The sequence below is a fragment of the Ranitomeya imitator genome, chromosome 2 (genome assembly GCF_032444005.1).
Source record: "Ranitomeya imitator isolate aRanImi1 chromosome 2, aRanImi1.pri, whole genome shotgun sequence".
NCBI lineage: Eukaryota > Metazoa > Chordata > Amphibia > Anura > Dendrobatidae > Ranitomeya > Ranitomeya imitator.
This window is the reverse complement of record NC_091283.1, coordinates 761,420,971-761,433,398: the sequence shown is the minus strand read 5'-3', so window position 1 is coordinate 761,433,398 and position 12,428 is coordinate 761,420,971. Positions and strand designations below refer to the sequence as shown.

At 45.2% G+C, this 12,428-nt stretch overlaps 1 protein-coding gene across 1 annotated transcript in view; it reads left to right on the top strand.

Annotated features, from left to right (window-relative positions):
- TLL2 (tolloid like 2) overlaps positions 1-12,428 on the top strand; it is a 295,163-nt gene that overhangs the window by 229,924 nt on the left and 52,811 nt on the right. Inside the window, exon 11 of the mRNA XM_069753374.1 lies at positions 9,271-9,383. Coding sequence (XP_069609475.1) covers positions 9,271-9,383 — 113 coding nt within the window. The remainder of the gene's footprint in view (positions 1-9,270; positions 9,384-12,428) is intronic.

Here is a 12,428-nt window from a genome sequence, read left to right as displayed (position 1 = left end):
CACATAATGACGGAATACTACAATACTGATTATGAATACAAACCACAATACTAACAACACTGTTATTACCACCAGTGACATTATACACAGTACCTCTGTATATAGTGTCAGTGTACAGGTAATACAGTGACCACCAGTGACATTATACACAGTACCTCTGTATATAGTGTCAGTGTACAGGTAATACAGTGAGCACCAGTGACATTATACTGTTAGGAAAGGCAATTCAGTACTACAATGGACATAGCGGTCAGAGCACATACAGTGATCTGACAATAACCCAAAATCATAGAACGAGCTCTGAGACGTGGGAACTCTGCAGACCGCAATCCCTAATCCTCTCCAAACAACACTAGAGGCAGCAGTGGATTGCGCCTAACTCTGCCTATGCAACTCGGCACAGCCTGAGAAACTAACTAGCCTGAAGATAGAAAATAAGCCTACCTTGCCTCAGAGAAATACCCCAAAGGAAAAGGCAGCCCCCCACATATAATGACTGTGAGTAAAGATGAAAAGACAAACGTAGAGATGATATAGATTCAGCAAAGTGAGGCCCGACTTTCTTAACAGATCGAGGATAGAAAAGGTAACTTTGCGGTCTACACAAAACCCTAAAGAAAACCACGCAAAGGGGGCAAAAAGACCCTCCGTACCGAACTAACGGCACGGAGGTACACCCTTTGCGTCCCAGAGCTTCCAGCAACAAATTAGAAAAGCTGGACAGAAAAAATAGCAAACAAATAGCAAAGAAGAACTTAGCTATGCAGAGCAGCAGACCACAGGAATGATCCAGGGAAAAGCAAGTCCAAAACTGGAACATTGACAGGAAGCCAGGATCAAAGCATTAGGTGGAGTTAAGTAGAGAAGCACCTAACGACCTCACCAGATCACCTGAGGGAGGAAACTCAGAAGCCGCAGTACCACTTCCCTCCACCAACAGAAGCTCACAGAGAGGATCAGCCGAAGTACCACTTGTGACCACAGGAGGGAGCTCTGCCACAGAATTCACAACAGTACCCCCCCCTTGAGGAGGGGTCACCGAACCCTCACCAGAGCCCCCAGGCCGACCAGGATGAGCCACATGAAAGGCACGAACAAGATCGGGAGCATGGACATCAGAGGCAAAAACCCAGGAATTATCTTCCTGAGCATAACCTTTCCATTTAACCAGATACTGGAGTTTCCGTCTAGAAACACGAGAATCCAAAATCTTCTCCACAATATACTCCAATTCCCCCTCCACCAAAATCGGGGCAGGAGGATCAACAGATGGAACCATAGGTGCCACGTATCTCCGCAACAATGACCTATGGAATACGTTATGTATGGAAAAAGAATCTGGAAGGGTCAGACGAAAAGACACAGGATTAAGAACCTCAGAAATCCTATACGGACCAATGAGACGAGGTTTAAACTTAGGAGAGGAAACCTTCATAGGAATATGACGAGAAGATAACCAAACCAGATCCCCAACACGAAGTCGGGGACCCACACGGCGTCTGCGATTAGCGAAACGTTGAGCCTTCGCCTGGGACAAGGTCAAATTGTCCACTACATGAGTCCAAATCTGCTGCAACCTGTCCACCACAGTATCCACACCAGGACAGTCCGAAGACTCAACCTGTCCTGAAGAGAAACGAGGATGGAACCCAGAATTGCAGAAAAATGGCGAAACCAAGGTAGCCGAGCTGGCCCGATTATTAAGGGCGAACTCAGCCAAAGGCAAAAAGGACACCCAGTCATCCTGATCGGCAGAAACAAAGCATCTCAGATATGTTTCCAAGGTCTGATTGGTTCGTTCGGTCTGGCCATTAGTCTGAGGATGGAAAGCCGAGGAAAAAGACAAGTCAATGCCCATCCTACCACAAAAGGCTCGCAAAAACCTTGAAACAAACTGGGAACCTCTGTCAGAAACGATATTCTCTGGAATGCCATGTAAACGAACCACATGCTGGAAGAACAATGGCACCAAATCAGATGAGGAAGGCAATTTAGACAAGGGTACCAGATGGACCATCTTAGAAAAGCGATCACAGACCACCCAAATGACTGACATCTTTTGAGAAACGGGAAGATCAGAAATAAAATCCATAAAGATATGTGTCCAAGGCCTCTTCGGGACCGGCAAGGGCAAAAGCAACCCACTGGCACGAGAACAGCAGGGCTTAGCCCGAGCACAAATCCCACAGGACTGCACAAAAACACGCACATCCCGCGACAGAGACGGCCACCAAAAGGATCTAGCCACCAACTCTCTGGTACCAAAGATTCCAGGATGACCAGCCAACACCGAACAATGAACCTCAGAGATAACTTTATTGGTCCACCTATCAGGGACAAACAGTCTCTCCGCTGGACAACGATCAGGTTTATTAGCCTGAAATTTTTGCAGCACCCGCCGCAAATCAGGGGAGATGGCAGACACAATTACTCCTTCCTTGAGGATACCCGCCGGCTCAGACAAACCCGGAGAGTCGGGCACAAAACTCCTAGACAGAGCATCCGCCTTCACATTTTTAGAGCCCGGAAGGTACGAAATCACAAAGTCAAAACGGGCAAAAAACAGCGACCAACGAGCCTGTCTAGGATTCAACCGCTTAGCAGACTCAAGATAAGTCAAGTTCTTATGATCAGTCAATACCACCACGCGATGCTTAGCTCCTTCAAGCCAATGACGCCACTCCTCGAATGCCCACTTCATGGCCATCAACTCTCGGTTGCCCACATCATAATTTCGCTCAGCAGGCGAAAACTTCCTGGAAAAAAAAGAGCATGGTTTCATCACTGAGCAATCAGAACCTCTCTGCGACAAAACAGCCCCTGCTCCAATCTCAGAAGCATCAACCTCGACTTGGAACGGAAGAGAAACATCTGGTTGACACAACACAGGGGCAGAAGAAAAACGACGCTTCAAGTCTTGAAAAGCTTCCACAGCAGCAGAAGACCAATTGACCAAATCAGCACCCTTCTTGGTCAAATCGGTCAATGGTTTGGCAATACTAGAAAAATTGCAGATGAAGCGACGATAAAAATTAGCAAAGCCCAGGAACTTTTGCAGACTTTTCAGAGATGTCGGCTGAGTCCAATCATGGATGGCTTGGACCTTAACAGGATCCATCTCGATAGTAGAAGGGGAAAAGATGAACCCCAAAAATGAAACCTTCTGCACACCAAAGAGACACTTTGATCCCTTCACAAACAAAGAATTAGCAGGCAGGACCTGAAAAACTGTTCTGACCTGCTTCACATGAGACTCCCAATCATCCGAGAAGATCAAAATGTCATCCAAGTACACAATCAGGAATTTATCCAGGTACTCTCGGAAGATGTCATGCATAAAGGACTGAAACACTGATGGAGCATTGGCAAGTCCGAATGGCATCACTAGATACTCAAAATGACCCTCGGGCGTATTAGATGCAGTTTTCCATTCATCTCCTCGCCTGATTCGCACCAGATTATACGCACCACGAAGATCTATCTTGGTGAACCAACTAGCCCCCTTAATCCGAGCAAACAAATCAGATAACAATGGCAAGGGGTACTGAAATTTAACCGTGATCTTATTTAGAAGGCGGTAATCTATACAAGGTCTCAGCGAACCATCCTTCTTGGCTACAAAAAAGAACCCTGCTCCTAATGGTGACGATGACGGGCGAATATGCCCCTTCTCCAGGGATTCCTTCACATAACTGCGCATAGCGGCGTGCTCAGGCACGGATAAATTAAACAGTCGACATTTTGGGAATTTACTACCAGGAATCAAATTGATAGCACAATCACAATCCCTATGCGGAGGTAGGGCATCGGACTTGGGCTCATCAAATACATCCCGGTAATCAGACAAGAACTCTGGAACCTCAGAAGGGGTGGATGACGAAATTGACAGAAATGGAACATCACCATGTACCCCCTGACAACCCCAGCTGGACACCGACATGGATTTCCAATCTAATATCACACCGACCTTTTTAGAAAACACCAGTGATTGTCTTACCGCTGTCTCTAACATCATGTCCTCCCTCTATCTGAAACTAAACCTGTCAAAAACTGAACTCCTCGTGTTCTCTCCCTCTACTAACCTACCTTTGCCTGACATTGCCATCTCCGTGTGCGGTTCCACCATTACTCCAAAGCAACATGCCCGCTGCCTTGGGGTCATCCTTGATTCTGACCTTTCATTCACCCCCTACATCCGATCACTGGCTCGCTCTTCTTACCTGCATCTCAAAAACATTTCTAGAATTCGCCCTTTTCTTACTTTCGACTCTGCAAAAACTCTTACTGTTTCACTTATTCATTCTCGTCTGGACTATTGTAACTCTCTACTAATTGGCCTCCCTCTTGCAAAACTCTCCCCGCTCCAATCTGTCCTGAATGCTGCAGCCAGGATCATATTCCTCACCAACCGTTACAGCGATGCCTCTACCCTGTGCCAGTCATTACACTGGCTACCCATCCACTCCAGAATCCAGTACAAAACTACTACCCTCATCCACAAAGCACTCCATGGCTCAGCACCACCCTACATCTCCTCCCTGGTATCAGTCTACCACCCTACCCGTGCCCTCCGCTCCGCTAATGACCTCAGGTTAGCATCCTCAATAATCAGAACCTCCCACTCCCGTCTCCAAGACTTTACACGTGCTGCGCCGATTCTTTGGAATGCACTACCTAGGTTAATACGATTAATCCCCAATCCCCACAGTTTTAAGCGTACCCTAAAACCTCATTTGTTCAGACTGGCCTACTGCCTCAATGCATTAACCTAACGATCCCTGTGTGGCCTATTTATAAAAAAAAAAAAAAAAAAAGGTTCCTCGCATCATGTTCTCATACACTTTATGCAGTATTAACCCTCTGTGTCTGTACTGCTACCGTGTTTCCCCGAAAGTAAGACCCTGTCTTACATTAATTTTACCCCAAAAAGTCCCACCCTGTCTTACTTTCGGGGGAGGTCTTACATTAGCCGGAAAAAAAAATGACAATTTTAAAATTCAGTACAGTACGTAACGTTACACCGTTCAACTGGAAAGCAGACAACAAATCAAAGTACGGTAACAGTAACACACTACGGTACGGTACTGTACGGTAATTGCCGTATACCCTCTGCCTGCATACCATAACAGTGCCGTATCCCACTGCACACAGCCCCATACCCCATAACAGTGCCGTATCCCACTGCACACAGCCCCATACCCCATAACAGTGCCGTATCCCACTGCACACAGCCCCATACCCCATAACAGTGCCGTATCCCACTGCACACAGCCCCATACCCCATAACAGTGCCGTATCCCACTGCACACAGCCCCATACCCCATAACAGTGCCGTATCCCACTGCACACAGCCCCATAACAGTGCCGTATCCCACTGCACACAGCCCCATACCCCATAACAGTGCCGTATCCCACTGCACACAGCCCCATACCCTATACAGTACATGTTTCCCTACTTGGTTTTTAAATGCTGGACGTTTTCCTCTGCGGTGCGGCTGTGGGTGCGGAAGGCCTGTGCTGCAGGGAACGCTGTGCCAATCAGCAGGGAAACAGCGGTGACGTGGGGCTGGGGCGGCCAATTACAGCCCGAGCTGCTGGGCCAATCAGCACTCGAGCTGATTGGCCAATCAGCGCTCGAGCCGGGGGCCGGCGGTGACGTGGGGAGCAGGGGCGGCCAATGAGCTGTTGAGCTGGGCGGATTGCGGGGTTAACACGGCGAGTTAACCCCATGAGCGCTGGACCCGCCCAGCTGCACCTGAGGACACCTCTGGAGCCTGGGGACCCAATGGGGGACAGCGGCGGCCCAAAGGTAAGGGCCTTACATTTCACAGCGGCCCCCCCAACCCTGCCTTACATTCGGGGGAGGCCTTACATTGGAGGACCCCCCCGAAACCCCCACCCTGTCTTACTTTCGGGGGGGTCCTACTTTCGGGGAAACAGGGTACATACTGGTTCATGCAGCTTTACATGAACACCTGAGCCTTACACTATAGCTGGTCCGAATAACTAAAGCAATTGTTACCATCCACCTCTCGTGTCTCCCCTTTTCCCCATAGTTTGTAAGCTTGCGAGCAGGGCCCTCACTCCTCCTGGTATCTGTTTTGAACTGTATTTCTGTTATGCTGTAATGTCTATTGTCTGTACAAGTCCCCTCTATAATTTGTAAAGCGCTGCGGAATATGTTGGCGCTATATAAATAAAAATTATTATTATTATTATTATTATTATTAATACTGGATTATGGGCTTGTAGCCATGGCAACCCCAACACGACCACATCATGCAGATTATGCAACACCAGAAAGCGAATAACCTCCTGATGTGCAGGAGCCATGCACATGGTCAGCTGGGTCCAGTATTGAGGCTTATTCTTGGCCAAAGGTGTGGCATCAATTCCTCTCAATGGAATAGGACACTGCAAGGGCTCTAAGAGAAACCCACAACGCTTAGCATACTCCAAGTCCATCAAATTCAGGGCAGCGCCTGAATCCACAAATGCCATGACAGAATACGATGACAAAGAGCAGATCAAGGTAACGGACAGAAGAAATTTTGACTGTACCGTACCAATGGTGGCAGACCTAGCGAACCGCTTAGTGCGCTTAGGACAATCAGAGATAGCATGAGTGGAATTACCACAGTAGAAACACAGCCCATTCAGACGTCTGTGTTCTTGCCGTTTAACTCTGGTCAAAGTCCTATCGCACTGCATAGGCTCAGGTTTAAGCTCAGGTAATACCGCCAAATGGTGCACAGATTTACGCTCATGCAAGCGTCGACCGATCTGAATGGCCAAAGACATAGACTCATTCAAACCAGCAGGCATAGGAAATCCCACCATGACATCCTTAAGGGCTTCAGAGAGACCCTTTCTGAACATAGCTGCCAGCGCAGATTCATTCCATTGAGTGAGCACGGACCACTTTCTAAATTTCTGACAATATACCTCTATCTCATCCTGACCCTGACAAAGAGCCAGCAAATTTTTCTCTGCCTGATCCACTGAATTAGGTTCATCGTACAGCAATCCGAGCGCCAGGAAAAACGCATCGATATTACTCAATGCAGGATCTCCTGGCGCAAGAGAAAATGCCCAGTCCTGAGGGTCGCCGCGCAAAAAAGAAATAACAATCAAAACCTGTTGAACTGGATCACCAGAGGAGCGAGGTTTCAAGGCCAGAAATAATTTACAATTATTTTTGAAACTCAGAAACTTAGTTCTATCTCCAAAAAACAAATCAGGAATAGGAATTCTTGGTTCCAACATAGCTTTCTGATCAATAGTGTCTTGAATCTTTTGTACTCTTGCCGAGAGCTGATCCACAAATGAAGACAGACTTCTAATGTCCATCGCTACACCTGTGTACTGAACCACCCAAATGTCTAGGGGAAAAAAAAGGCAAAACACAGTGCAAAGAAAAAAAAATGGTCTCAGAACTTCTTTTTTCCCTCTATTGAGAATCATTAGTACTTTTGGCTTCCTGTACTGTTAGGAAAGGCAATTCAGTACTACAATGGACATAGCGGTCAGAGCACATACAGTGATCTGACAATAACCCCAAATCATAGAACGAGCTCTGAGACGTGGGAACTCTGCAGACCGCAATCCCTAATCCTCTCCAAACAACACTAGAGGCAGCCGTGGATTGCGCCTAACTCTGCCTATGGAACTCGGCACAGCCTGAGAAACTAACTAGCCTGAAGATAGAAAATAAGCCTACCTTGCCTCAGAGAAATACCCCAAAGGAAAAGGCAGCCGCCAACATATAATGACTGTGAGTAAAGATGAAAAGACAAACGTAGAGATGAAATAGATTCAGCAAAGTGAGGCCCGACTTTCTTAACAGATCGAGGATAGAAAAGGTAACTTTGCGGTCTACACAAAACCCTAAAGAAAACCACGCAAAGGGGGCAAAAAGACCCTCCGTACCGAACTAACGGCACGGAGGTACACCCTTTGCGTCCCAGAGCTTCCAGCAACAAATTAGAAAAGCTGGACAGAAAAAATAGCAAACAAATAGCAAAGAAGAACTTAGCTATGCAGAGCAGCAGGCTACAGGAATGATCCAGGGAAAAGCAAGTTCAACACAGGAACATTGACAGGAAGCCAGGATCAAAGCATTAGGTGGAGTTAAGTAGAGAAGCAACTAACGACCTCACCAGATCACCTGAGGGAGGAAACTCAGAAGCCGCAGTACCACTTCCCTCCACCAACAGAAGCTCACAGAGAGAATCAGCCGAAGTACCACTTGTGACCACAGTAGGGAGCTCTGCCACAGAATTCACAACATTATTCACAGTACCTCTGTATATAGTGTCAGTGTACAGGTAATACAGTGACCACCAGTGACATTATACACAGGAGCTCTGTGTATAGTGTCAGTGTACAGGCAATACAGTGATCACCAGTGACATTATACACAGTACCTCTGTATATAGTGTCAGTGTACAATTAATACAGTGATCACCAGCGACATTATACACAGGAGCTCTGTATATAGTGTCAGTGTACAGGTAATACAGTGATCACCTGTGACATTATGCGCCAAAGAGCTGTCTAAGAACACCAGGGACAAAATTGTAGACCTGCGCAAGGCTGGGATGAATATCACAAGCCTGAGCACGACGTCGGTCTGTGCAGAGCAACTCCCACCTCGACGCCTAACAGATAGAGACATTTTTATTTTACCCTCAGCAAAGCTGTATGAGGACTTTTTTTGTGAGACAAACTGAAGTTTTCATTAGTACTGGGAGAACATACCTCTTTTTGATCAAGTTTTACTCTGTTTTTGGAGGCAGGATAAATGTAAAACCAAAATATGGCATTATTTTATTTTTCGTATATCATCCATGCAGAGAAAACAATGTCATTATTTTATAGTAGATGTCATCATGATTGCTGTGATATCAGTTTTCTATGGTTTAATTTCTCCCCCATGTTAGTTCAGCGTTTTATTCCTGAATGTCGGTATTCTATTTGAGGCAGTTTTTAGATTTATATAGTTTTTTGTACCCTGTTACCAAGTTGACAATCCTGGTGCTACTAGTGGGCATTATAATCTGGGTGTCCAACAACAGAGAAGTCTCATGTGAGACTCTGGCCACTGGTTAGCAAACATATTTCAGAATTTTGAAGCCTAAATATATACTGATTTGTATATTATATTTACAATTTTCCATAGATTTCATAACTAACTAATATTTAGCTGAATATTTGCGTTCCAAGTGTTCATTATTTATAATATGTATGTATATTTTTTTCATTAGGTAGATTATGTGGGGATCGTATACCAGAGCCAATAGAGTCATCGGATAGCAGATTATGGATTGAATTTCGAAGTAGCAGTAATATCCTGGGTAAAGGATTCCACGCAGTTTATGAAGGTTTGTAACTGTCGCAAGTGTGTTAATGTAATATAGAAAAAGAACTTGTACTTAAAGGGATTCTCCGGGAATAGAAAAAAATAAAGGAAAATAGTTATATATAAAATTCCTAAATACCCTTTAATTAGCAAATCACAATAGCTGTGTCTAGTGAGTTAATTGTTATAGAATTAAAATAGTCGCTGTCTTGCTACAATAACAGAGACCTGTCCTAAAGTATTGATAGGACGTGGGTCTGAAATCATATGCAGTAGGTAACTCCACTTCAAGTGTAGGAAGATGTTTTCCTAGAATATTTTGAATTACCGTATTTTCTGGTGTGTAAGACGACTGGGCGTATAAGACGACCACAGAAAAAAAAGGTATATTTCAGCTCACCCTTAGCTCATCTGTCCGATGTGGTAGGTATCAGTCCGAGCACGGAAACAAAGTGTTGCTGTCACAACACTGGTCGACATGTAGAGAAAGAAGATGTAGATCCAGCTCCAGGAATAAAATATAGAAACTTTATTAGTTCACATTAAAATGCTGCTGAGACATGACCGGCATAGTGGGTAAAGGAGAGCAACCAGCACCCGACTGGACGCGTTTTGAGCAACAAATGTGCCCTTAGTCCTCAGTGTGCTGATAGAAGCACAAGTTGAAATAAGAATGTTCACAGCAGGTGAGTGCAATTAAAATGGACACGTGATATGGATACAAACGTGATAAACTCAACAAAGTGAACAAATACTAAAACTGCATAAACAAAGGTTGACAGAAATAAATATAAATATAAATGTATATATATATAAAGAATGTGCAGTTTCACAAAAGAATGAAAACATCAAAAAAAAAACCACAAGATTCATTAGTAATGGAGCATAATCTCCTTTCTAAGATTTAACCCTGAAGGGGCTCTGGTATTGAGTCTAAAAATCCAGAAAGCCTCCCTATCGCGCAGTTTCTTTTCCCGGTCACCGCGTATATCTTTTGAACAGAGCCTTTAACATTGCTGATTCCAGATAAAGGTCAGAACTCATTGAACCTACAGTGATTATGCACTCAAACAGATACTGCGTCTAACATAAATTCCCTTTGCAATGCGTACTAGGCACAGCCTGTGCTGGTTCTTACTTATAGCACTTTTTTCAAATCTGTCAAATCAAATTGTTACACGCAATCTAAATTTACTTAGAGATGACTATATTATGACTATATTATTATATTATGGACTCTAGTTTGAAAGACGGCATCAAAATCGTATCAAGACGAGCGCCAACTTTGGCCAATGCTTTATCGCTAGTGTTGAGCGATACCGTCCGATACTTGAAAGTATCGGTATCGGATAGTATCGGCCGATACCCGAAAAATATCGGATATCGCCGATACCGATATCCGATACCAATACAAGTCAATGGGACATCAAGTATCGGAATGTATCCTCATGGATCCCAGGGTCTGAAGGAGAGGAAACTCTCCTTCAGGCCCTGGGATCCATATTAAAGTGTAAAATAAAGAATTAAAATAAAAAATATTGTTATATTCACCTCTCCGGCGGCCCCTGGACATCAGCGGGAGGATCCGGCGTCCGGCACGGCTTCTTTCTTCAAAATGCGCGCCTTCAGGACCTGTGGAATGACGTCCCGGCTTCTGATTGGTCGCGTGCCGCCCATGTGACCGCCACGCGACCAATCAGAAGCCGCGACGTCATTCCTCAGGTCCTAGAAGGCGCTCATTCTAGGACTTTAGCTGAGGAATGACGTCGCGGCTTCTGATTGGTCGCGTGGCGGTCACATGGGCGGCACGCGACCAATCAGAAGCCGGGACGTCATTCCACAGGTCCTGAAGGCGCGCATTTTGAAGAAAGAAGCCGTGCCGGACGCCGGATCCTCCCGCTGATGTCCAGGGGCCGCCGGAGAGGTGAATATAACAATATTTTTTATTTTAATTCTTTATTTTACACTTCCGATACCGATACCCGATATCACAAAAATATCGGATCTCGGTATCGGAATTCCGATACCGCAAGTATCGGCCGATACCCGATACTTGCGGTATCGGAATGCTCAACACTATTTATCGCCTAGTTTTTTACATTCCAAAAAAACTAAAAATCATACAGATTGGTTGTCCATCACAGGCTGTTTCAAGTGCGGTTCGCACTTTTGCAAAACTTGTACTTACATGAAAAAAACTGCACATTTTAGTTGTTCACAAAATTTAACCACTTTTCCCATAAAAAAATTCCGTAATTGTAATTCTGATCACGTGGTTTACATTGTAGAATATACTGAATGTAAATTGTTCCATGTTGGATCTACTATTAGGAAGTTCAGAGAAAGATTCAGGGAACATCTTTATGATATAGTACATCCCACACTTCGACATTTATCCAATGTATCTAACCACTTTATTAATAATCATAACAGGCAAACTATGCATCCATAATTACCCTCTGACGGCCCACGGCTCTCAGCGGTGGAAGCGGTGGCCTCCGTTCCTAAGGATGCATTGAGCGAAGGACCTTCCATGACGTCACGGTCACGCGACTGGTCACACAACCGCGACGTCATCGAAGGTCCTTCGCTCAATGCATCCTTAGGAACGGAGGCCACCGCTTGCACCGCACCGCTGAGAGCCAGGGGCCGTCGGAGGGTGAGTATATCCCATATTTTTTATTTTTATTCTTTTTTTTACATGAATATGGATCCCAGGGCTTGAAGGAGCGTCTCCTCTCCTCCAGATCCTGGGAACCATACAGGACTGCTCCGTGCACACGCCATACCCGGCGTATAAGACGTCTCCTGACTTTATAGATGATTTTCAGGGGTTAAAAAGTCGTCTTATACGCCGGAAAATACAGTAATACTGGAAATATCAGTGGTGCTGACATAAGCAGAGTCTGCTCACACTGCTGTCCACTCTGTATGGCTGATCTAATACTGGAGATATCAGGGATACTGAGGTAAGAAGAGGCTGCTCACACTGCTGTCCACACTGTATAGCTGATCTAGTACTGGACATACAGCTCTGGCAAAAATTAAGAGACCACCACATCAAAAC